Below are 26,793 nucleotides of genomic sequence, written 5' to 3'. Positions count from 1 at the left end.
ACAGGATGATAGATCAGAGGGACTTTTAGGAGAGAAAAAGCCCACACGGATACAATGTGGAGGATGCAGGCACCAGCACAAAAAAAGAGAGTAGAAGATGGAGAAAGAGGAAAAAAAAAACAGAGGTTGAAAAGTGGGGAATGCAATGCCTGGCAGGCTGTAGCAAGAGGGGTAAATTAATGGAGAGCTGGATGATGTGAGGGAGGATGAGATTGAGAGAACAGAGAGAGGAGAGAGGCAAATGACAGAGAGGGGGAAGGGATAAAAGAGGAGTGACACACAAAGGGGAAGAAAGATGAGAGAGACCGACAAGTGATGTTTGAGACATGAGGGCATTTGGAATTCAGAAAGAGAAAAATCAGACATGAGAGTGAGTTGGAGAGAGATTTAATGGAGGAAGAAAGTGAAAAAAAAAATGGGGGAGAGAAGAGAAAAGCTTAATCTAAAACTAATTGACTTGGATATAGAGAGAGTTTCTGTCTTTCCAAGTGTGTTTAACAGTCCAGCTGTAATACAGTCAGTATGAAATGGCCTCTGCATGTGTACAGCTGTTTAAGCCATTACTAACATCTCATCACTCAGTCATGCATGTCCCCTGTGCACATCAGACACTGAAAAATACATAACCATACACACGTAAACACACATACACACATGTAAAAGTTGCTCTGCTTGGCGTTAAAATGTGAGAGTAGCAGGAAAGGTGAATTAATTAAGGAAATACAAAGTGTGAAGCAAACCTGCAATAACAGATTTTTTTAGCCAGAAAACAAGCTGTAAACACAACACTGACATACTGTATCTTCATCATTTGAGTTGTTATTGCAACCTTGTGAGCAAACAGTTGCTTATTTATACATCCAGCAGATACAGATGGAAATATCTGGCTGTTTAGCTGCTAAATACTCCACTATGTTCACCAACTAGTTTCTAACTTTGCCTCTGCTGTTTGGTGCTGGGCAGGTAGCACACAGTGAGTTTTAAGAGTGTTTTTTTGCTTAAAACAACTGCCTGCATCAGCTGGAAATGATGCTCAGTGCAGTGAGATTGGTGATAAGGTTGTTGGCATTAAAATCAAAACAATCAGCTGAAAGATGATAAAATGTTCCATAAAGCTGAGGGGAACTGCATTGTTAATATAAAATATTGATTATAGCAGCAAGAAATGCAGAATAAGTTAAGAAATCTGGTGTTTTTGTTAATATTGGGACAAGTATAGCAAGTGAAGGAAAGCTCGTTATACTCATTAGAGTATAACCACATGGATTATTAAAGTCTTTTAGTAGAGAATGATAAAGATTGATGAGACGATAGAAAATATAAAAGTAAACGGGAACTTTGGAACCATAAAATTTGCTGGAAATAAAGTTATTATTAATAATAGCTTGAATTAAACCTAAATTAAGAAAAAATATAAGTTAAACACACACAAAAAATGCAACTTATAACTAATTTATTCTTACAATTTTATTGCATTGAAATTGGGTGAAAGGTAGTTGGCTGATGATAGTGACCCTGGCTCTAACATACTCATGTATATATTCATAACTGTGCTGGGAAAACAACATGTCAGTGCCTTGATTGAGTAACACAGGTTTAAAGGTGAGGAGAGAGAGTCAAGTAGACGGGGTCATAGTGAAGGTGGTGAGCTCTTAGTTACTGAACCCTACATAAATCATGCTCTCTAATGGAGGAAGAGGGGTAATTGGGTTATTTTATCACAGCTGAGTGAGTGGGGAAAGGTTAGTGAATTAATTGGCCAGTCCCTCATCTGCAGTTAACAACAGAGAGTGCACAAGACCCATACATTTACAAGTGCACAGCGGTGGAAGAAGTATTCAGATCCTTTACTAAAGTAAAAGTACCAATACAGCAATGTAAAAGTACTCCATTGCAAGTAAAAGTCCTGCATGAAAAATCCTACTGAAGTAAAAGTACATAAGTATTCACACCAAAATGTACTTATTAGTGTTAAAGTAAAGGTACTCATTTCGTCCCTCTGACTGATATATTATTATATATGACATCATTAGATTATTAATACTGAAGCTTCAGTGTGTAAGCAGCATGTTACTGTTATAGCTGCTGGAGGTGGAGCTAGTTTGAACTACTTAACTATATACAGTTAGCTAGTTTAGTCCAGTGGTTCCCAACCTAGGGGTCGGGTCCCTCCAAAGGGTCACCAGATAAATCTGAGGGGTCGTGAGATGATTAATGGGAGAAGAAAGAAGAAAAAACAGTATTTTTTGAGAGTGCCTGCCCTTTTCCAAACAATTTCCATGGATGACTCCTCAGATGGTTCGGTGTAACAAATCATCAGGCACATCCGGTTAGGAGCTGTTAACAACTCATAGACATCTGAAATGTGACCCCAACTACATGCTGCTTTTTGTAAGATGTGAAAAGCCAAAAAGGTTGAAAACCACTGATTATATCTTTAACAATGTGTTGTATTTTAAAAGCTTGTTATATTATCCATTGTGTCAGATATATAATATTTACCTCTGAAATGTAGTGGAGTGGAAGTATAAAATAGCATCAAATGGAAATACTACTAAGTACCAAAAAATTGTAGAAAAGTACAATAATATGGGTAAATGTACTTAGTTACTTTCCACCATTGCAAATGCGAGACATGAGAGAGAAAGAAGAATGCACAAACTACAGCATATGGCACACAGGTTTCCATTTGTAGCCCACAAACAACATTTTACTCGCAGACTGTTGGCGAACGATGATACAACTGTGAGTTTTTTCGTCCTGAGAGAGCCGTCTGCACGCAACAGCTCTGTGCAGCAGAAGACAGCGTTACTGGAGTGAAATAGATTTATTTAAGAACAGGATGTCTGAACGCCTACAGCGCACCCCTCTGCCACTCTCAACAGACCTCCAACACATCTGTTACAGCAACACACACACACACACACACACACATACAAACACACACAGGATGGAGGCTGGCTGTGAGACTGAGCTGACATATTAGCAGCGCAGTATTTTAAAGGCCGTGGTTTCTATTCTTAGACTAGTTGATTTCGCTGGAATGAATGAACGACCTTTATGCTTAAATAGAAAGAAAATGATCTCCTGTCAGGGTGTGTGTGTACTGTATACAAGAAAGAAAGACAGGGATCATCGTAGCAGCATGTGTGTGCCTGACCTGAATACACACACCGTGCTGCGTTCACCTGTCAGGTCCTGGCAGATCACATCGGTTACACTCTCTCTTCTTCTCTGCTTCTGCCCACGCTCTGTTCTTTCTCTTTCTTTTACTTCTTCTTCTTCTTCTTCTTCCCCTCCCACAGCCAGATTCCCCGCCCAAATTGTCCCCCACTCTCCAGTTGTCATGGCGATGGATGACATAGATGAGATCAGGGTCTGGGGATGGGTTGGGGGGACCAAAAAGCTCTGTACTCTCATCATATGGATTTTCGTTATGTTGCATCACAATTAGCCTGTTCATGCTAAAAATGGAAAGACCTTGCAATGTTGGCATCTTTTTTTTCATCTGGTGTGAACACATTTGCATATCTTGCTTACTCTGACATGTTTATTACATCTCATATATCAGTGAACATTATTCACAGCTTGACAACTGCCTGGGATTTTACTCAGGTTTTACAGAAATCTATTGGAGGTATTGTGATGAAATTTCCTTTGTCCTTTAGCACATACAATGTGAAGTAACACCAGTACAATATAACAATGCAATGCAATGCAGGTTCATACAATACAACACAATGTAGAGCAATGCCAGAGCAATATTTGTGCTTCTCACATATTAGCGTACATTCACAGAGGTAATCATCAGTTTCTTTAAAAGATAATTAACTGGTTATTTTTGAAAGACCCAGACGGCCGTTTAAAGACACTTACTGCTGTTCTGACAGTATTTTCAGAATCCTCAAAGACTCATCTAACCATCTGGGTGAAAAATTATTCTATCCGCTGCATGGTAAAGATTTTTTTTACCATGCAGCAGTTTCCCAAGTTGCAACTCTTTTATCATTCAGCAGACACAATATTTTTTCATCCAGATGCTACGAAGAGTCTTTGGGGATTCTGGAAATATCAGAACAATGGTAAGTGCTTTCAAAGACCTTCTGGGTTTTTTGAACATCTCCGGTTAATTATCTATTAGAGAAACTGATGGCTACCCTTGTATGCCAATACATGAGAGGCACAAACTGGGGTTAAGCAACACAATGCAACACAACACAACAGAGCACATCACTCAGTTTCAGTATGTATGATATATTACAGGAAAAAATGTATTCTAAAACACCTAAATGCTGTTGAACAGCAGCCAATATTTGCAATTCTGTGTCCACTTTGCTGTGATGTTCAGTTTTTGCACCTAAAACATATATGGTAGTCAGGTTTTGGTGTTGACAATTTGACACGCAGTTTAAGACTGATGTTGAACATCATTATGGGAAAAGTAGATAAAAATTTTTGCGGCAGTAATGGGCACATCAAAAAAGCAAATCACACTTCATTATAAAGTAAATAATGAAGATTATGTGTGTTTTGTTGTCTCCCAGACGTTGTACTTGCAGCAGGCCGAGGTTACCAGGGAGCGGGTGTATGCTATGCACCAGACCAGCATCGATGGGGTGGAAGACATGTCGTCACTGGCCGAGCTGCACGAGGCTGCCATCATGCACAACCTGTACCAGCGCTACAAGAAGGATAACATCTATGTAAGTACATTCAGATAGACATGTGTTTATATGTGTGAGGGTGTGTATGTATGTGTCTGAGCCTGAGTGTACATAATGTTTATATCTTGATGTGCCCCCCTTCTCCTTTTCCCGTAATCTTAACATGCATGAGGCTTTTAGTAGGAAACACAAATCATCCTATCAGACCCATCTACTCTAAATGGAAAAGATGGAGAGAGGAGAAAGAAAGAGGGAAGGGCCAGAGTCTTATAAGGTCCGAGTATTTCAGTAAATGAAACCTACTGTTGAACCAACAAACTGATTAAACTCCATGTTTCGAACATATAAGACTTCATGTCATTATGGATACTTAAAATTTTAATTTTTCGAGTCAAACTGTTAGTGGAGTATGATTACTTCAGTGGTTGCCCAACACAAATTGACTTGTTTGAGGAATTTTGTAGAATCAAGTCTAATTGGTTCTTGTTTGATACAATGACTGTTGTTTCTAGAAATGACTGAAACAACTTGGCATGATTTTTTCCCTTTTCTTTTTCTTCTTTTGCAAGATTTCAGTGGTTTTGGATGTCTAACCCTATTTATCATATATACTTTCCGTTGCTGCTGACCATTTACATTGCAGATTAACACTACCATCCATAGAGAAATGCCGCTCGTATGACTAAAAACAGTAACAAAGCCATGCATACACTTACTGTGTATAAATCTGATGTACTGCATCATCAAAATGCTCAGCTGTTCTCATATCCCACGCATGAATCATAATCACAAATGATATGAATTGCTGCAATGCAACCAGATATCAAACAAGTCAACTTTGATCATGTAAACAGTGAGTTAAAAGTGAGACATTCTGCATATCTGGAAACCTGAAATATTACCAAACAACACAGACAAATAACAGACTTCCTGGGTGTGACCTAATCTAGATGATGAAATATTGTGCATACATGGATTTCCCTTAAGCTGATCATAAGAATTTATCCTCTGTGGGTCAGTTTTCTGTGTCACTGTGTTTGTGTGTGTTCATGCACTGATGTGTGTTTGTGTCCTCCCGCACAGTTTTATGTGCATGTGGGACACAAAATGCACAGAGAGGGTAATATAACACGATGGAAGTCATGCTGACCTGAAGCTTTTTCCGTTTTTAGTTCAGAAGCTGGAATAACAAGGTGACTGCCACAGCACAAATAATTCAAAGGGAAATCCAACCTCCCTCCTCCATCATATCACTGACTTGACCTCAGCTTTCTAATAAAAATCTGGTGATTTGTCACTCATCATGTCATGTCTCCGCCCTGCTGTGCTCCCTTATCCTCCAATCCAGATTAATATCAACGCAAGGCTGCTTTAATATTTGACATATATGCTATATTTGTGTTTCTGTGTGTGTGAACGAGTGCTTGTTGTCGGCGTAGTTTATGTGAGCTTGCATATGTGTGTCAGTGCATTTATGTGTGTGAGTGAGTGTATGACCATGTCAGTATTTGAAAGAAAGAGAAGTGGAATAATGGAAAGTAGGAAGAAACCCACAGCTGAAAAATGACAAAGACTGAATCTGGCTGTTTTCAGACTAATATCGGCAGCATCTTGGCAGCTGTCAACCCCTACAAGCAGATCTCAGGTATGTATGACCCAGAGAGGGTGGACCTGTACTCCAAGCACCACCTCGGGGAGCTCCCACCGCACATCTTTGCCATTGCCAATGAATGCTACCGCTGCATCTGGAAACGCCACGACAGCCAGTGTGTCCTCATCAGGTGAGTTTTCGCCCGGGAGCTGGGTCAATATTTGCCTGAACACAGATCAGACAAAATGGTGTATGTAACGACGGGCCTCATGCAAGAACCACTTGTACGAACAGATTCGTTCTTAAGATGCACGTAGGAGCGATTTAAGAACGTTTGTGGCATTCATCAATTTTCTTGTACACAGAATTTTATTTTAGATACGACTGAAATTTACAAATGGTCCAAACCTGTCGTACATATCTGAATCAATAGATCTCTGCCTTTCTTCACATGGGAAAACACTTGTTTGACTTAGAATGATAATGTCTTAATTTGAATTCATTTGGAGTTTAAATATAACAAAAATTAAATTTAACTAAAACAAACTTAAGGCAAAATTAACATTCTGTTTATTATATTATCATCATCATTGCTGCCAATTTACTGAAAGTTTTTTTAGATTTTATTGGCATATTTTGGCACAGCAGCTTCTGCATTTCAGTAGTTTTTATGAAATTTCTCTCACTACGACAGCTGCCTCTGTGCCTCTGTGTCTCTGTGCAGTATCTGTCCAGTATAATCTTGTGTAGCAGCTGACAGTAACATCACCTGTAGACTATAATGTTCTCCTCAAACATCTCTGTGACTGTCACATCCCTTTACCGCCTCCCATCACGGAGCGCTTTGCTTTAGAAAGATGTTTTTTAGCATCTGACTTCATGACAAAGCATTCCCTCTTTATTTCTGCCACGTCATTTGGCAGCTGGATTCATATTTTCTAATTGTTTTGGGTGTCAGACTACTGACGCTCCTAAATTTATGATTTTTTTCTACTGATTGATGAAAGTAGGACTTGAAGCCGTGCAGTGTTTTGACTTTTTGGGAACTTTTCTGTGAATTGTATATGGCAATTTCAAGGGTGTGGATAATGCTAATTATAACACTTCATGAACGCGCACTTACTCTTGAGCAAGCAATTTACGACAGGTTCAGGCTGTTAAGAGAGATTGTTAAATCGGACTTGGAACACTTGTACAACCAAACCTCAGAGAACAAAGTAAGAAAGTTTTAGGATAAAAAAAGGAAAAATACTCTTGCATGAGGCCCAATGTCAGTTAAGTAGTAACTGCTGTAGAGCATTGCCAGTAGGGATTGCTACTAGCAACAGCATTTCAAATGAAACCAACTGAAACCAGTTACAGGCAGCCTACCTACCAACATATCCACAAGAAATTTCAGGGATATTTGACAAATAGTAGCCAGAGTAAATAAAAAAATCTCTTACTCACATCATGAATATCAGAGCACTTGAATATATTAACAATCTTTCATTTGGACGGGTTTGTACTTGGAGTCTATACATAAGCAAGCAGAGAGTGACAGCTTTCAGACATATTGATTTCTGAGGCTGATTAGGGAGAGAGACTGAGCATATATTGAGTCCAAAGAGTCGAACGAAATTATATTTTTTGTAAGCTGAAGAAGAATTAGACGATGAAATCATTTTGTGTCTCCCTTGGTAGTGAATATTTATGAACAACACCCAGTCACACACTGGGTTAACTACTCCAGATCAACTTGGCAAACTGACTTGATCTTGCACACGTCTCATCATGCTTTCAATTGCACTCAGGCCTTATCTCCATGGTATCCTGATTGAGATAGACTGGGAGCTAATGCAATATCTCTGAAGCTATCAAACTTCAATATCAATTAAACAACCAGACCAGTTTGAGATATGGGAATGTCAGAGAAGGTCACGATGTATTTAATTAAACTTGATTGTGTTTGTGTGTGATTGTGTGTGTGTTCACTCCAGTGGTGAGTCGGGGGCAGGGAAGACAGAGAGCACTAAACTGTTGCTGCAGTTCCTGTCGGTGATGAGCCAGAACTCAGCCGGGACTCCTCAATCGGAGAAAACCACACTTGTGGAGCAGGCCATCGTACAGAGCAGGTACGAACTTAATAAATAGTTTATAACGCACTATAATTTAATTATAATCATACATTAGTGTTTATTAATGTATATTTGTCGACAACCATAACTCCTGTTGTGGGCATCCATGAATGGAGGCTGGTGTATAAACAGATAATGAATCACAATATGGTAAAACACAGTTGTAATAACATTAATAAACACTGAAATGTCCTTATATCTGCTTATAACTACATCATAATGTGTTGGAAACACAGATACTGCTTATAAATGCTAAATAGGGCGACTAACAGTAAAGTATTACCAGTAACAGAGAATAAACCCTTTCTTTTTCCTTTTATCATTACTGCCAGAGGTGTTTTTTTGGTCTTTTTGTAAAAATCCAAGTACAGTCTCAAGTGTAATGGCAAGTCACTGGTCTTCATGAGCAATGTCTTTCAGGTGTCTGAATGTAGACCATTAAAATGTCATAGCATTGAAACATTTTCAAAGTACTGAGACCAGGTTCCTTAAATGCATAGACATAATAATTAAATGTATAGCCTTATTTTTCTGCTTAAATGCTTTATTAGACAGTGATGTGTGGTGACAGGAAATGAGGAGAGAGAGACAGAGAACAACATGCAACAATGATCCCTGGCTAGATTTTGGGTGGCCCTGTCTGTCACTGTCATATTTATTCTTTATTGTTGGTCAAAACATGAGGCTTGAAGTTATTTGATTTCAAATCTCAGGTCAAATCAAATCTTTTTGGGAGTAAAGTCTCAAGTAAGTCTCAAAGCAGTCAAGTCCAAGTCAACAAGTCCTGATTTCTGTGTCTTAAATGATACTGAAATCTAGATACTGTTGCTGAGCTGACCAGTGTTTGTATCGAGCAGTTATGGACATGTTAATAGTGGAGTAACAGGGTGCTGCTAAAAAAAAGAGCACACTTTTCAAGTTTCTCTGGATCAATAAAGGTCAGTAGGTTTTATTGCTTTTGAGGGAAAGTATTTGTTGGCCTGTGCGGCACATGATGGATATACTATAATCTATGTTGCATTCACTAACAGCGGGTTTTTTCTCTCTCTCCGTAGTCCGATCATGGAAGCGTTTGGTAATGCGAAGACTGTTTACAACAATAACTCCAGTCGCTTTGGGAAGTTCATCCAGCTTCACTTCTCTGAGGGTGGCAACATACAGGGAGGCTGCATTGTTGACTGTATCCTTTTTTTTTTAAATACAAAATAAATTTATAGGATGTGCTACAGAAATATATTCGTGACAGTGATCAGTAACGAGCTGACTCAGTTTGATTGTTTCCTTGACTCTATACCTTTCAGATTTACTGGAAAAGGTAAACATATCTGGGGCTGCAGCTTGTTCATGTCATGTTTAAATTTATGGATAGTGATTTGTCTGTTTTGCTTTGAGAATCATAATGAAATGCTAATTATGGCTTTGGCTGTATTGATTTTGCTGCAGAACCGAGTTGTACGACAAAACCCCGGAGAACGTAACTACCACATCTTCTACGCACTGCTAGCGGGAGCTAACAAAGAGCAAAAAAGTGAGGAAAAGCAGGGTTTATTTTCAAATATCAACAGTCTCCTTTAGAAATTTACATTTTCCCATAAATATTTGGGTTTTTGTTTGATGGTTTGATGTGTCTGGCATATTTTAAAACTGTTTTAAAACTTTCAGGCAAAATGGTGATAAAAAATGTTACACCATCACCACCACTGACATCATGTATTTTCTCTATCAGGCCTCTACTTTCTGGAGGACCCTCCTGAATCTTTCCACTACCTCAGCCAATCAGGATGTCTAAAGGACAAGAGTCTGAATGACAAAGAGCTGTTTAACAGTGTTATGGTCAGTGAGATTGTATTTCTCCTGTTTGCTTTTCGACCACGAAGAATATTCTTCAAGTAGGTTGGAGTTTTTCCAAACATTTCCCAGAGCACCTTTATTAAGGTCTTTAAAAACACATTTCCATACATTCTATACGGTATGTTTTTACCTCTGCAAGGGAGGATATTTCCCTCCTTGTTACCCTGTTCGTCAGCGTCCTAAAGACTAAAGACATATGAACAGATCCCCATGAAATGTAGTGATGGGTGTGGTCAGAAGTGTGCTTTGTTGCACCTTTAACCACACCCAACAGTGATGTCACAGGGTCCTGGAGTCCACCTGTACATCACTGCAGCAAGGTGAGAAATTAAACCACTGGAGGTCAACTTTCAGGGAGTGTAAAGTTACTTTTTATGTATTTTTTTAACCATAACTACAAAACTATAAGAGAGACTTGATTCCATATTTTAGGGGGATATATTCAGGGTTATAAAAACATGTGACTGATAGGAATGATGTTGGATTTTCAGTAATAGTTTGCACTCCATTCTAGTTGCTTAGTTTTTGATCATTTTTAAATCAACCAACATTATTTGTGCCTAAATAGCTGTTAGAAAAATGTATAGAAATTCCAATAAAAACCTCTGTGAGTTGCTGCACTCAGCCATATTTCCTTAATCCCTTCAGTCTTGAGATATTGAGGTTAAGACCTAACCTTTGTCAGCACATAATTCATAAAAGTTTTTATGCTGTTTGCAGCACCTAATCTTTTTTCCTTTGCTTTACTTTGTGTAGGAGGCGCTGAAGGTGTTAGAGTTTACAGAGGAGGAGATCAGAGACATGTTTAAGCTGCTGTCGGCCGTGTTACAGCTCGGTAACATTGAGTTCATGACCGCAGGAGGAGCCCAGATCACCACCAAGCAAGGTGAGGGAGCAGCTCATGGATAGTTGTAGAAAGTAAAACTTAAATAGATGCATCGCTGGTGTGTGAACCATCTCTGTAATCTTTCCAGTGGTCACCAATGCCAGTGAGCTGCTGGGTCTGGATGTCTTCCAGCTGTCTGAGGTGCTGACTCAGCGCTCTATTATACTTAGAGGAGAGGAAATATGCTCCCCACTCACTATAGAGCAGGTCAGTATTCAAGCATACAGTGTATGTATACACACATTAACACACACTCTCTGATCGATCTCTGCCTCTCCCTGACACACTCACACACATCCTAATTGTAATGGGGGTTTCCCTCTCATCGTTACAGGCTGTGGACTCCCGAGACTCTGTTGCCATGGCGTTATATTCCCAGTGTTTCTCCTGGATCATCCTCAAGATCAATCAGAAGGTCAAAGGGAAGGAAAACTTCAAATCCATCGGCATCCTCGACATCTTTGGCTTCGAGAACTTCGAGGTGAGGTGAACTTTGAGCTATTTCGCTGGAAGCCGTGCAGACCGGATACTGATCTGTATATAAGATGTGTGTCTCTCTACCTCCAGGTGAATCGGTTTGAGCAGTTTAACATCAACTACGCCAACGAGAAACTACAAGAGTACTTCAACAAGCATATCTTCTCTCTGGAGCAGCTGGAGTACAACAGGTGCATTTTTACATGACAGAAACCTGTAAAAGAAATGACTGAGACAGGACAACATAATTAGTTATTTACAGTAGATTACTGACTTAAATATAACAATATAAAATATATAAAATACAGCTTTAAGTGAACAAATAAAAACATTAGGTCCAAACAATATTTTATACACAATATAGTTCTGTAAATGTATTCAAAGAATTACTTTACACCAAGGTGTAGTGTATAATGTTGAATTAAATCCAATTTTCTTCTGAAACCCAATGTTCTCCACAGGAGTCAGAGAAACGTTGAATGAATTTACTGATTCCTTGACATCTTAGGGCCACATTTTCTGGGAATTTATTGCACATGAACATTAAAAATACCTTACAGCACAATCCACTGTTGCAAACAACAAAAATGTGTTTGTTCCTGCTTTCCAGCACCCGAGACCAAAATAATAGCAAGTATATACTGTACATAACCTTAGAAAAGTCCACCTATAATCCTTCTCTGAATATACTTAAACTGTACATAAACATGAACTCAAATAATATTAGAACATATACGGTATAGCATGTGATTACAACAGACACAATTTATCAAATACCAATATGTGCCTAAGTGGCTCTTACAGGTTGTATGCAACATAACAAAACTTTATTATAAGTTAACGTCATTTAGTTAGTTGGTTCGTTAGTTGGTTAATCTTTATGTATTCAGGAAGTCTCACTGAGAACAAGATCTCTTTTACGTGAGAGACCTGAGAACAAATTAATTCTAAGTAATGCTCAAACTTTATACAAATCATGTGACTTTGAGAATATGATGGTATGTCATTCAGTATGCCAATGCCAGTGCATTAAGGTGAGGTACAACTTCATTTTCCTGCAATCTTTTTTGGAGATATTCAGGTTGTGTGTGTCAGAGGATCTTTGTGCAGTGGTATAAGCTAAGAGAAATACACCAGTTGCATAATAGTCTGGGTTTATGTTCTACAGGGAAGGTGTCCAGTGGGACGCCATAGACTGGATGGACAACGCAGAGTGTCTTGACCTCATAGAGAAGGTAAGAAACTGATGTATCATAACTCATATAATGTACAGTACTTAGAGTTGCAATAAAGAGAGTTAATCCAAGTCTGCCAACTTTATATCGTCTGGGCATCTGGCCAGGAAGTTGAACTGTTGGCCCAGAATTTGCTAATGGCAAAAACAAACAGTTATTATCACTTTGTGATTATAATCACTTTGTGATTATAACTGTAATGAATGGACTTTTCTCACTCTGAGCTGGGTAGAGGTGGGTTAAAATAAAGGTCACTTCCCTGCCAGTTAAAAGCTGCGTTGGATGCCTGCCATGGATGCTTTCTGGAAACTGATCTAATAAAATCGGACTGATGTCTTTGAAAGTGATGCTGATTTCATAAAGTTGATGCAATAACATGATGTGTTTTTTTTTCTCTCTCTCTCTCTCTCTTAGAAACTGGGCTTGTTGGCACTGGTGAATGAGGAAAGTCGATTCCCCAAAGGAACGGACTTTACTCTGCTGGAGAAGCTGCACAGCAGACACTCGGTGAGTTATTTACACATTTGTTGGTGCACTTCATGCATTATTCAGAAAGTGTTCAACTGCTCTTTGACTGTTAAACGTCACATGATATTTTATTTTCTGTTTTTCTTTCCCTGTTTGCTGCAGACAAATCCTTACTATGTCAAGCCCAGACTTGCTGACCATCAGTTTGGTATCAAACATTATGCTGGAGAGGTGAGTTGTGTATAACTGAGCCTCTTTATAGCAACATGCTGTATATGGTAGACTGTTTCAGGGGAGTTTTATGTCGAGCTTGTCTGTCTTTGTCAGGTCCTGTATGATGTTAGAGGGATCCTGGAGAAGAACAGAGACACTTTCAGAGATGATATCCTAAACATGCTCAAAGACAGCAGGTAGGACATTTTCTCAGAAACCTGGTAATTATGATGAATTGGCTGAGTTAATAATTAACTGGAGTTGTAGTTAATCCTGCAGTTATATATCATTCAAAGACAAAAAAAGCTTTGGAGAGTAAATATATTTTAACTCAGTTTACTTATTTTTTGTGTGCTGACGTATGAATCATTGATGCCAACAGATTTATAGTAAATAAAACAATTGCTAGTATCACATGTTCATTTTGTCAGGTGAAAGTCGTGTATATCCAAAATATTAACTTTTCATGGCGTGAAAAACAACTTTGCTTTATGAAAATGTCTTTGACATTGTCTGATGGGCTTTGAAAAGAGAGCATAACATGTCAAGATAATGGAAGATCAAAGATTTTAACCTTACAGCAACATTATGTGAGTTGTTTGAGATTGTGACGTGATGTTGCTGAAAATATGGGTGATTTATGTTCTCGTTTCTGAGTTTGTTGTCTTGATCATCGCCTGTTTCCTCCAGTGACATCACTTAAATGTAGGTTTGTAATCCACTATGTCTCTGTTGCCTCCCAGACTGGACTTCATCTATGACTTGTTTGAGAAGGTTGGCAGCAGGAACAACGAGGAGAAGATGGGAACAGCCCGACGCAAACCTACAGTGAGCTCCCAGTTCAGGGTGAGTGATGCATACAGTTTACACACATATGCGCTGATATTTTAATAGGGAAAGTAAATAAAAATTATTAGTTAACCAACATAACAAGCATCTCATAACAAAGGGTCAAGAGATCAGAGCCCCACGGAATGAGAGAATAGTGATGTATAAAAAGTGCTGCAACAAATGATTACTTTCATTGTCAATTAATGTCAGTTATTTTGACGATTAGTAGATTGTCCAGTTTTAAAAAGGTCTGAAATTAGTGAAAAATGACTTCATTTTCTTCAAATTAACTTTTTTTGTTTGAATGACAGTCCAAAGTCCAATGACAGTATGATGTAAAACAGACAAAAGCAGGAAATTTGCACATTTTGAGAGACTGGAATGCATGAATATTTGCATTTTACCTTAATTAATGACTTAAGTGATTACTCAATTATCAAATATGTTGGTGATTAATTTTCTGTGGATCAACTAATCAATTCATTGACTAATTTTTTCAGCCCTACTAAGATATAATAGCTAAAGATGAACATTTCTAACAGACTACTTTACAAGTGCTTGTCTTTCTTACCTGTAACGATCAGTGAAGTAAAAATTAATTTTGTTCACTGCTATATGAAAGAAAAAGGATTGCAATTTCTATTTTCTTTCTCTGTCTCTTCAGGACTCCCTCCATGCTCTCATGGCCACTCTGAGTGTATCTAACCCTTTCTTCATCCGCTGCATTAAGCCCAACATGGAAAAGGTCAGCCTGTTTCTGTCTCACACCTCCATCAGTTCTCACATTAATACTCTCTTAGAGCATGATTGCTTATATCCGATAAGGTATCAGTTTAATCTCGAGCCAACTTCCCTTATTTTATTTGTAGAATCCAAATAAATTTGACCCGGAGGTTGTCCTGAACCAGCTGAGGTATTCTGGGATGTTGGAGACTGTCAAGATCCGTCGTGCAGGGTTCCCTGTCCGCAGAACTTTTAAAGACTTCTTCTTGCGGTTTGTATCTCTGTTGTTTGTGTGTTTTTGTGCAAGTGTCTTTAAATTGATCTCCTTGTGAGATATTGCATGTTGTTTTTCCTCGGTTGAACTATTTCTGAGATCTGTCTTTTGTTGTCTCTCGCACTCTGTCTCCTCTGTTTCCTACCTGCCAGGTACAAGATCATCCACAAAGCGAAAGTGACCACAGCAGGGGATGATAAGAAGAGGAGTACAGATCTTCTAACCAAATATGACAAAACCAAGAAAGAGTGGCAGTTAGGTAAAACCAAGGTAAGATTTAGCAGACTCTAAAATAATTTTGTTCATTACCTACACCTGCCAGTAAAGATTCACAATCAAAATCTTGAGGGGTTCTCTATACAGTATAATGATGTTTTTCTGCTAATCCTTCACCTTTGTTCTGTAGGTGTTTATGAAAGAGTCTCTGGAGCAGCATTTAGAGAAGGACAGGGATGAAATCCGACGCCAAGCTGCCATGATAATCCGAGCTCACTTGCTCACTTTCTCTGCAAGGTAAAACCCTTGAAATTGTAGGAATTCAACAGAAGGTCCTACCTCAGTGAAACCCACAATTTTTTTCATTCCTGTTCCGGTTTTGTCCACAGGAAGCACTTTAAGCGCGTACGTGCCAGTGTCATCACCATCCAGAAACACTTACGGGGACACAGCCAACGCAAACGGTACCAGAAGCAATGCAAAGCAGCGCTAGTGCTGCAGAAACACAGGCGTGGTCAGGTGGCGCGCACCAGAGCTCGGAAACTCAAAGAGGAGAGGAGGAAGAAGAGAGAGGAAGAGCAGAAGAAGAAAGAGGATGAAGAGAAGAAAATGGCAGGAGAAGGGGAGCAGGAAGAAGTGAATGAAAAAGAAAAAGCTGAGCAAAAAGAGAAATCCTCGGAGGCAAGTGCTACACAAAGCAATCAGTATGAAGATGTATCTGCTCACACATAAATTTTCTTTGTTTCCACAGACTCTCCAGGGATGAAATAGCAAATATAAAATGAATGTTTCAGCAGTATTTGTTGCTGAATATGTCCTTTCTCTGCCCCTCTAGGAAGAGGCTCGCCAGATGGAGGAGATCCTACAGTTGGAGCGAGAGATAGAGCGCTTGCAGAAGAAGAGAGAGGACGAGGTGTCGCAGCTGTGTGAGTCTTCCAAACAGGAGCTCCAGCTTCGCAGGGACGCTGAGCTCAAGCGGATGAAGAAGGAAGCATCCCGCAAGGCCACAGAGCTGATCGACCTCCTGAACTTCGGAGGCGTGGATCCTTCACTGGGAGCGGTCGGGGCTAAGGCTGCTGCAGAAGTGAAACCCCCGAAAGCTGCAAGTGCCAGCACAAGTGCATCCAAAGAGGAAGAGGTAGACGAGGGCTTCCATGCTGAAGAGGAGTGCATCCCTCTCCCTGACTTCCCCCCTCCTGCTGAGACGGACCAGCCTATGGACCAGGAAATATTTGCTCAGCTCCCACCTCCCCCACCTGCTTTTGCAGAGGGGACAGTGCCTCCTGCACCACCTCCTCCACCTCCCTTGCCCGCAGATGGCGTGCCTGTCGCAGGAATGCCTCCTCCTCCTCCTCCTCCTCCTCTCCCTCCACCTGGAGATGGCTCTGCTGTCCCTCCACCTCCTCCTCTTCTACCACCTCCACCTCCCCCAGGAGAGGGGATGGAAGGGGAGAAGAAAGATGGAGCCAAGGTGGAGCCGGAGAGAAAGGTGAGCATGGTGGAGAGCCTGGTGGATGGAGAGGAGCCGATCTACAGCATGCCAGCAGACACCGAGTCAGATTACGACCAGGAGGAGGAGGAGGGGTCGGTCAACGCTGGAGATGACAGCTCCGTATCCGGGAGCAACCGCGGGAGCACTGCCGTGGCAGATGAGGAGCACCCGAGGAAGTCCACCTGCACCAACGCCAGCATCGAGTCCTACAGAGGCAGCTCTGACTCTGTGAGGACACACACTTACACGCATCCTCACACGCGTGCACGCAGACATGTATGCGCAGCTTTACAGTGAACATTTTCTCAGCACTGTGATAAACTGACTGTGTAATATACTTTTATGCTCATTTATATGATTTAACTGCCGTGTTCATTTGTTTTTATATAAAAAAGTAATTGATTTATGTTTTTGTCTGCTGTTTCAGTATGCAGACAGTGATGATGAACATGATGGTATGATGGACACTGATGAAGAGGTGACGAATGGCAGAGTGACTCTGCTTAATGGAAATGGACCGCCATATTTCCATGGTTACCTCTACATGAAGGGTGAGTTTAGATGTCGTCTTAGTGCCAACACTTTTTGGTTTTAACATAGGAAAAAAAAAAACCTTTTCATTTTGTATAACTGTACCATCATGGCTGTCTCATCCTGAAGTTAAACCATCTCCAGCTTTTTAATTTTACATGTAATGTCTATTCATGAATGTAATTTTATCCTCTGCTCCTTCAGCTGGTCTGATGATCCCATGGAGGAGGCGTTGGTGTGTGCTAAAAGACGAAACCTTCATGTGGTTCAGGTCCAAACAAGAGTCTCTCAAGTCTGGCTGGCTCTATAAGAAAGGAGGAGGACTCTCGACTCTCTCACGCAGGTTGTTGTAGTTATCACTGAGTGTAGCCTGCATGCGTATTAAATGAAAATCTCCAAAACCAATTTAGGAAATGTTCATTGAAAGATTATGAAGTTGTCCACAGAGCCATAAAATCCTAAAAACCTTCAAAATCCTTTAAAAAGTCATTGGATAGAGTGCAAAACCCGCAGTTATCTAACTAAAAGCACTGCTGCTTTTCTAAACCCTTTAGACAGTTTAGACAACAATAATGTGATACATAGCATTAACAGTTTGACTAGTAGTTGCATGCAGCTTGAAGGGCACAGGTTTGATTTATGTGCATGAACATGTTCATTTTCTCTGAGAGTTGTTAAACAAGGTTGTGTGTGCTGTAGAAGTATTTTGGCCATTTGTCTAACTTGATGCTTTGAACCTTCTGCAGAGCCGGAAATCTAGAAATCTCCTGCTCAAGCTGATGTACTGTGATATTACTGATATTTGACTTTCAAGTACAAGCTAATCTGTTTCAGGTTTACAGAAATTATAAAACAAAGTGCATAAAAAGCCAGATTACTCTTTATTCAGAAAGGTATTAAAAGAGAACTCCTCTGATTTAGTGTTGTCGGACTCACAATGGACAAAAAAAGAACCAGAGATATCGTCTTTTATTCCATGCTTTCTTCTTCCTTGTCAAAACCTGGTGCCTACATTACCCACAGTGCAACTTGTCTTGATTCACGCAACTTAACTGATTTGGATGTGTTGTGCTTGGAGCTAATGAAGCCTTGAGCCGCTACCTTCAATCAGAGATTAGGAACTGGCTATAGAGGTCTGGTAAACCTCACTTCTTTCTGATCCCACACCTCCAGATTTTTAAACTTGTACTTCTAAACCCCAACTGATGCTGCCTCAAGTTACATACGAGGAAATTTATTAGACTACCTCTGGAAGCTTTGTACAACTTTTCACATATTCATTAGTGCTCCCCAAGACCTGTAAACAGACTCTGATTTGTAAAATCTGTGGAGTTTCCCTTTAAAAAAAAGTACAGAAAAAAAGCTTGTCAATGACACCAACAGGGATCATGTGACTGGTTACTACCACCCATGGTTATATCTGTGCACTGGACAATATATCAGACACAAAGAAGCTATTTTGAATGCTTATGAGAATTAAATCTAACAATGTAAGAGCCTATATCATTTAGAAATACCCCTCATATTGTAGACAGTGGATTATCTTGGCCTTTATTCTCATGATGTCTGTTTCTACTTCAGAAACTGGAAGATGCGCTGGTTCGTGCTGAGGGACAGCAAGCTGATGTACTACGACAATGATAGTGAGGAGAAGCTGAAGGGAACTATCGACATCCGGGCCGCCAAGTAAGATTCCAAGATGCTCCAGCACTTTTTAACACAATCACAATCGCTTATTCACAGTTTCTGTTTTCTAGACAACATTTCTCAGACATATTTGTGTATGTACAGGGAGATAGTGGATAATCATGAAAAGGAGAATGCTCTGAACATCGTGACAGACGAGAGGACCTATCAGGTGTTCGCTGAGTCGCCGGAGGATGCAAGGTGTGAAGGAGCCTCAAGTTTAACGTAGAAAACAGCAACTTGTTAATATTTGTATCCAAGTAGAAAGATGTTCTTATTATTGATGACACCTCTGTCTCTGTTTAGTGGGTGGTTTAATGTGCTCAGTAAAGTGCGAGTGTGCACTCCTGAGCAGCTGCTGGAGATGTCCCATGAACAGGCCAACCCAAAGAACGCTGTGGTTAGTTTCTAAAAACATGTTACCAGTAACTTTCTATGTGTTAAAGTTATTCTTCTGTCCTTTTGATTTAATTTAAATTCTAGATCTAACACAATATGCATATACTATGAGGCATACTATGAGCCTGTGAGGCATTGTAAGAAAGCATATTTTCTGGCTTTTACTATACACAATGTACAGTTTATTAGAAACAATATACATAACCATGCAAAAAGTTAAACGTTAGATCTCCTAATAATCACTGATATGTCACCATAGAAGCAAAAATGCAACATTACAGTCATTTCTGTTTTAAATTGTTCGCCTCTCCTTCTCCTTTCCATCTTCAGGGAACTCTTGACGTGGGGCTGATTGACTCTGTTTGTGCCTCTGACAACCCTGATCGGTAAGTTGGATCAACCATAAAAAAGACACAAACCATGATTCACTTCAATCAGTCAATCAGTTATCTTATTTGTCCCCAAGGAGCAATTGGTTGTGCAGCAGTGTAACAAAACATTAATAAATACAAATAAAGAAGAGTACACAAATTAAAACCATTTTAAATGGTTTTAATATAAATATATAAATTATTTTAAATGTATTACGTAAGAATTGAGTCCTGAGTAGGTTTTGTGTGCTCAAGTCACCTTTTCCTCACAGAGTTAAGTTGAGTCCCCTTTGCATCTGTGGCACCATTTCTGTTGTTTGATTGGATATTTTTGAAATCCCCTGAATTTGACAGCAGAACGAAGCAATTCTACTGTTTTCTTAAGCATTCATGAAAAAAATGTATATTGCAGAGGCAATTTGTCCACTGAAAATAGCATCAATAGACCATCATTCAATGCAATTACAGTTTTCATCCCTATAATCAGTCAATTTTCAATCAGTATTTCTTAATAAATTTGAACAAATGACACAGAACAGAACATTTCTATACATTTTATTTACACAACCTAAAGAATCTCTTGAGTATCTGGAGGTGGATTATTTTATTTAAAAGTCTCTCACTTGACCTTTGCAGGCCAAACTCTTTTGTCATCATTACGGCCAACCGTGTGATCCACTGCAACAGTGACACACCGGAGGAGATGCATCACTGGATCAGTCTTTTGCAGAAACCCAAAGGGGATGCCAGGATCGATGGGCAGGAGTTCCTTGTCAGAGGTGAGAACTTCATTTCATCACTTTTTATAAATTGTTGGAATGTTGTAAGTCACATAATATAGGCTTACTTTTAAATGGTTTTAATTGGTATTTAAAATGTGTTAAATTAAATTGGGTTTACAGGATATAAAGCTTAACATTGAAAATATTTGTGACAAAATAGGAAATATGAGGTTAAATGTATGTACAAAATATGATTTTTTTCAGAAACCATTTTATAATTTTGTTGTCTTCGTTATGTTTGCAAGTAAGATCTTATCTTGTAACAGATTTCAGTAACATTTTGGTAAAATATAATGTGTTATCAGTCATTTAGACATGGAACAGTGAAACAACCATATCTCAATTTGAAAATGCGAGGCAATATATATTCCTCTAATATTTCTTCCTTTTCTTCCCGCCTCTTTCCCTCCATCTCTCTTCCCGCCTCATCATCTTTCAGGCTGGCTGCAAAAGGAGATGAAGACGAATACTAAGAGCACCTCCCTGAAGCTGAAGAAGCGCTGGTTTGTTTTGACCCACAACTCCCTGGATTACTACAAGAGCTCAGAGCGTAACTCCTCCAAGATGGGAACTCTGGTCCTTAACTCCCTCTGTTCCATCATTCAGCCGGATGAACGCGTACACAGAGAGACAGGTGAGAGAAGAGAAGGGGCGGGAAAAGGCAGAAAGGGCAGGTTTAATTAGGGATTAGATGTAGTGAGAGGATTCTCGTTTTACAATTATAGACATGAAAAATGTACTAGTAACTGGAGAATTATTGTACTGTCGAACTTAATTATTCCCTCAGTTGAAATATTTTTTATTTAATTTTAATAATGCTGATCGAGTCCTGCTTTTACAGGCTACTGGAACATCATAGTGTACGGAAGGAAGCATTCCTACCGCCTCTATACCAAGATGCTGAATGAGGCCATGAGGTGGACAGCTGCCATACAGGGAGTCATTGACAGCAAGACCCCCATTGAAACTCCAACTCTGCAGCTCATTAGAGACATCAAGGTAAAGCACACACACACACACACACACACACACTCACATAGCAAGTGAACACAAGATTTTAAAATTTTTAAGAGAAAATGTGTCCTCGCAGGAGAACAGCGTGAACCCAGACATAGTGGAGCAGATGTACAGGAGGAACCCCATCCTCAGATACACTCAGCATCCTCTGCACTCCCCTCTACTACCACTCCCTTATGGAGAGGTGACCAGCCGTGAGTAAAACGCCAAACTCAGCAACCCACATCCTGAAAACAACTTATGTGTTTTCCTCAGTGTCTTCCTTGTCTTCTTCTTTTCATACAAATTATGTGCATTAAAAATCTTCTGTGCATCCCGGATACGGAGCTGTCATCTCCACCCAAAACAATAATGGGATGCTCACATTATTGATACAGAGTATTTGACATGTTGCCTTTAAGCTTAGTGACATATTAAACACAAGGACAATATACAATACACTCATGTAAGGGATAGAACATGTTAAAAAACATATAGTCTGAAAATATGTCCAAAAAAGGTGATAAGTCACAATATACATAACTATATTTGCACATGTATCACAAGAGGGCTTTAAATGAGACAATATCTAATTCCTCATTAAGCCCAAGGGGAGACACTGTTCCCAGCCTGAGTATCCATCTTGCCTCCGTTTGTAAGTGGTGATGTGTTCTTCGTGCCATTTAGTGCCTGTATTCGTGCACATAATGAACTTGACTTTTTAACAGTCCTTTGATGTCATTGCTGCTACTGCTGTCGTGTTTGGTATTATTAATAAGTTGCAATTATATTTTTTCTTCTTTGCTGGACATTTCTCTATCTTTGTTCATCTTTCTTTTCTTTTCTTTCTATTGGTGTGTAGTACACAGGCAGCAGGGTTACGCTAGTCTGCAGGATGAGGCGGTGCGAGTTTTCAACTCACTGCAGGAGATGGAGACGCTGGCAGACACGGTGCCAATCATTCAGGGCATCCTGCAGACCTGCCAGGACCTGCGCCCTCTCAGGGATGAGGTACTTTGTTACAAGGAAACTTGCTGCATTGATCCCAACAACAACAACCTCTGCCCTCAAGAGCCTCAAAAATAGGTTGTTTATAGTTTAAGTTCTTATAGAAAAAGTAGGAAAAACAACACTCTGCAACACTTCCACCTGCCAATTTAATGCACTTTGTTAGAAGTTGTGCCTCAGTGCTTTTTCCACCACAACATTCAGTGTAATGAACATAATGATCGGATGTATTTGGAGAGGTTTTGACACACTTGGTTGCTGCTAAACGTTGATCAATATTTTGTTTTTCAGGTATATTGTCAGGTGATCAAGCAGACCAATCATGTGCCTCAGCCGAACAGCCCAGCCAATCGGGCACACTGGCACCTGCTCACCTGCATGAGCTGCACCTTCCTACCTAGTCGAGCCATTCTCAGATACCTCCGATTCCACCTCAAGAGGTGTGTGTGTGTGTCCTCAGCATGAAGCAAGCCTCTTTGATACATTATCCATCAAATAAATTAATAATAAATGTGTGATGTGTGTTTGTGTCAGGGTACGTGAGCGTTATCCTGGCACGGAAATCGAGCGCTACGCCAGTTTCATCGGGGAATCCCTGAAGAAGACCAAGACTCGTGAGTTTGTTCCCTCACAGGAGGAGATTGCTGCCCTGCTGGTGAGACAGGAGATGAGCACCACCGTCTACTGCCACGGAGGAGGCTCCTGCAAGATCTCCATCAATTCACACACCACAGCTGGAGAGGTGCACATGAACACTCATGCACACACACATATATACTGACAATCTCAGAAGGATGTTTTTCAGACACTTTGCAGGACACACATGAACAATACTGGCAATAGCAACTAGATTTGTCACTGGTTTCTTGTAATTTTCATTACAATACTGATTTTTTTTCTCTCTTTAAGGACAAATGAATGAATTGCATCTGTACTGTTACAAACTAGTCCGTGTTTTCATGTTGCTGCTGCAGGTTGTGGAGAAGCTGATCAGAGGTTTGGCCATGGAGGAAAGCAAGAACCTGTTCTCTCTTTTTGAACACAACTCCTTCACAGACCGAGCTTTGGAAAGCAGAGTGATTGTTGCAGATGTACTGGCCAAGTTTGAAAGGTATCTCATTTTCTACAAGTTTAAGTTTTTCAGATGTACAGATTTTACGGACAAAAATCTAAGAGGTCTTAAGTTGAAATGGTTAAATACTGATTTAGTTTAAGTTTTGTTGTTAGCAGCATATTGGGACTGTTTTTATGTGTGTTTATGTGCTTGGAAACTGAGTCTACTGTATATATTCTTCCAGACTGGCAGGCAGTGAAGAAGAGGAGGAAGAAGGAGAATGGAAACTCTATTTCAAGCTCTACTGCTTCTTGGATGTGGAGAGCATGCCGAAAGAAGGAGTGGAGTTTGCTTTCATGTTTGAGCAGGTGAGCTTTACGGCACAGCGCAGATATGACAAATAAATGTGAGCAGGCAGGATAACTGTGTGATAGTGTTGGGGTAGTTATTCTGAAAAGAAAATGATCATTTACCACTAATTATGGTACTTTCTCCACAAGTCTGTTTCATTAAGAAAAAAGATGGATTATTGAGTTCACTACTGTGGACAGATTGTTTCTGACATAGACAGAAATTGAATCATGTGGTAATATTGTTGACTTTTTGTGAAATTAAATAAAAATAAAGCAGATTCATCCACATGTAGAAGCATCTTTCTCCACTGCCATTTTTAAGTTTTCTTCTGTTTTTAAATTCTTTCCATCTCTTGTTTTAAACGCAACAGAGAATAATCATGAGTGAATAATATATTACATAGCACAAATAAAATGTTTCCTGTTCAGTAACTAGTTCAAAATAATGTGTGATAACCCTGAGCAGTGATGTTTTGTTTTCTTATGGAGAAAGCTGAGAGATTTTTCCGTCTTTCTCTCTCAGGCCCACGAGTCTTTGATAAGCGGACACTTCCCAGCCTCAGAGGAGACTTTGCAGCATCTGGCCGCGTTACGTCTCCAGTATCTCCACGGTGACGGGGCAGGTCGGGCTGGATGGAGCCTGGGAAGTGTTTATCCAATCGGACGTCTCCGCAATCGCATCCTACACTCCACCAAGCCGGGCGTGGGGGCGGCAGGTGGAGTGGGAGGAGGTGGACCAGGAGGAGCAGGAGATGGGAAGGGTACAATAGGAGGCCCGGGCGGCGTTGGCATAGGGGCAGAGAAACGAAAGACCCCGAGCTTCCTGGATGGCACCCTGAGGAGAAGCTTCAAGACTGGTTCACTGAAGAAGCAGAAGGTCAGTGATTGTAGAGAAAAAAGACTGTACTGGTGGTTTCGCATGTTTTTCCCCATTTACTACAACTCATTTGCTATCATTCAGTTATAACATAACATTGATAGAAAAAGTGCAGTGTTGCACAATTCAAGCAGGTCTCATGAAGCTACTAATTGATTTTCATAAGGTATGAAAATGAATGAAATGAATAGCTGCCTGTAACATAGGAAAAACACATTCAAACATTTAAACAATAAAGCATGAGTTCAAGAATAGTATGCAAAAATGTTATAAAAAATATGAAGTACATATGATTTCTAGTTAAAGAGCTAAAATGTATTAAAGCAGCTATGTCAACAAGTAAAAAATAACCTATAAATTCAAACTTTTACTATTTTCTATTGACTTTTAGTTAAATAAAAGCAATAATTTAAAGGTTCTCCTTTGGCTGAATTATTGATGCATTATTTTTTGTGGTTATTTGAATGTGGTCCACATGGCAGTAAGACTTAACTATTTTATACAGAATATTGTTTGAATTAAATAACTTATACAAATAACATTTTGATTGATAGATTTAGTTAATTGTTCATTTGATTCAGTTTAATTTACACTGTAGCAATTAATCAATTTGTGAGTCCATTATTTTAAAAGAGCACTTTCATATTTTCATTTCTAGAATGAAACTAATGTTTCTCAGTTGACATGAATATAATTTCAGCCAAAGTCGCTGCCTTGAGCTGAACTTGAGTTGCAGCTTAGTTGGTGTTAATGAATTTGGCGGTTGTTGGATAATAAATAATTAAACTCTCTCGGCTAGTCTCTGTTGTCTTAATAAAAGTACTTTCATTCTGGGCTCAGGAGGAAGTTGTACACACATGCACAGAATGCTGTACACACAAAGCTGCATATACAAAATCTTAAAGATCAACACCAGACGTCTTCTCTTATATCAAAACAAGCTCATAAACTGACATAAACAGCTCATCAAGTTATCTATGGCTGGAATCAGTTATTGCAAAACACACTAATAAGAGATGAGCCCCTGCAAGCCCACATCTAATCCTTGCAGCTGGCGCATCTGGCCCCCATTAAGCGTGACAAGGAAGTTACATGACTGTGTAAGCCATACAAGTCATCTTGACCTTATAACGATTCAGCATTTCAGTACACATTCTCTGTAAATTTGTGATCTATAATTTTACACCGGTCCACAAGGGAGGAAGGTTATTCTGAATTTTGAAGCTGGAATACCTCGTCCAGGAGCTGTCTGTTTCCTGTAGTTTCTGAGCATCGCCATGTGGTGGTACAATGTGACATATCTGACATGACAGGAGATTTGTTTAACACTGATTTGCATTGATCTCTGCATTCTGCCGCATTCTCATAAGCTCAGTAAAATAACTCTATTGCGCTGCTAAATTACAGTTGACTGGATTTCTGGCTGCCTGACTCTCTGACTGACTGATTGATAGTTTGGCAGGACATTCATTCACTGAGTGGCTGTGTGGTTGCAGGTGGAGGAGGAGCAGATGCTGGAGATGTGGGTGAAGGAGGAGACGTCTGCCACACGGACCAGTGTTTTGGAGAAGTGGACTCGGCTGCAGGGCATGCCCCAGCACCAGGCCATGCTTAAATATATGAGCATCATTAAGGAGTGGCCTGGATACGGATCTACTCTGTTTGATGTGGAGGTCAGAAAATTATAAGATAAATTAA

At 39.8% G+C, this 26,793-nt stretch overlaps 1 protein-coding gene across 1 annotated transcript in view; it reads left to right on the top strand.

The window, feature by feature from the left end:
• The window catches only part of myo10l1 (myosin X, like 1), a 59,637-nt gene that overhangs the window by 27,644 nt on the left and 5,200 nt on the right, over window positions 1-26,793 (top strand). Inside the window, 39 exon segments of the mRNA XM_044375842.1 lie at window positions 4,545-4,703; window positions 6,258-6,445; window positions 8,235-8,369; window positions 9,428-9,552; window positions 9,674-9,687; window positions 9,816-9,900; window positions 10,099-10,205; window positions 10,980-11,109; window positions 11,198-11,316; window positions 11,444-11,590; window positions 11,677-11,777; window positions 12,755-12,821; window positions 13,236-13,328; window positions 13,452-13,520; window positions 13,617-13,699; window positions 14,246-14,348; window positions 14,998-15,078; window positions 15,203-15,327; window positions 15,483-15,600; window positions 15,737-15,843; window positions 15,936-16,259; window positions 16,261-17,266; window positions 17,466-17,589; window positions 17,774-17,912; window positions 19,151-19,255; window positions 19,361-19,456; window positions 19,562-19,655; window positions 19,985-20,040; window positions 20,662-20,804; window positions 21,247-21,441; window positions 21,649-21,806; window positions 21,898-22,018; window positions 22,666-22,814; window positions 23,103-23,251; window positions 23,346-23,553; window positions 23,786-23,922; window positions 24,110-24,233; window positions 24,742-25,095; window positions 26,592-26,768. Coding sequence (XP_044231777.1) covers window positions 4,545-4,703; window positions 6,258-6,445; window positions 8,235-8,369; window positions 9,428-9,552; window positions 9,674-9,687; window positions 9,816-9,900; window positions 10,099-10,205; window positions 10,980-11,109; window positions 11,198-11,316; window positions 11,444-11,590; window positions 11,677-11,777; window positions 12,755-12,821; window positions 13,236-13,328; window positions 13,452-13,520; window positions 13,617-13,699; window positions 14,246-14,348; window positions 14,998-15,078; window positions 15,203-15,327; window positions 15,483-15,600; window positions 15,737-15,843; window positions 15,936-16,259; window positions 16,261-17,266; window positions 17,466-17,589; window positions 17,774-17,912; window positions 19,151-19,255; window positions 19,361-19,456; window positions 19,562-19,655; window positions 19,985-20,040; window positions 20,662-20,804; window positions 21,247-21,441; window positions 21,649-21,806; window positions 21,898-22,018; window positions 22,666-22,814; window positions 23,103-23,251; window positions 23,346-23,553; window positions 23,786-23,922; window positions 24,110-24,233; window positions 24,742-25,095; window positions 26,592-26,768 — 6,015 coding nt within the window.

The sequence above is a fragment of the Thunnus albacares genome, chromosome 15 (genome assembly GCF_914725855.1).
Source record: "Thunnus albacares chromosome 15, fThuAlb1.1, whole genome shotgun sequence".
NCBI classification, from domain to species: domain Eukaryota; kingdom Metazoa; phylum Chordata; class Actinopteri; order Scombriformes; family Scombridae; genus Thunnus; species Thunnus albacares.
Note: the sequence above shows the minus strand (reverse complement) of the source record. Positions and strands in the feature narration are given on the sequence as shown.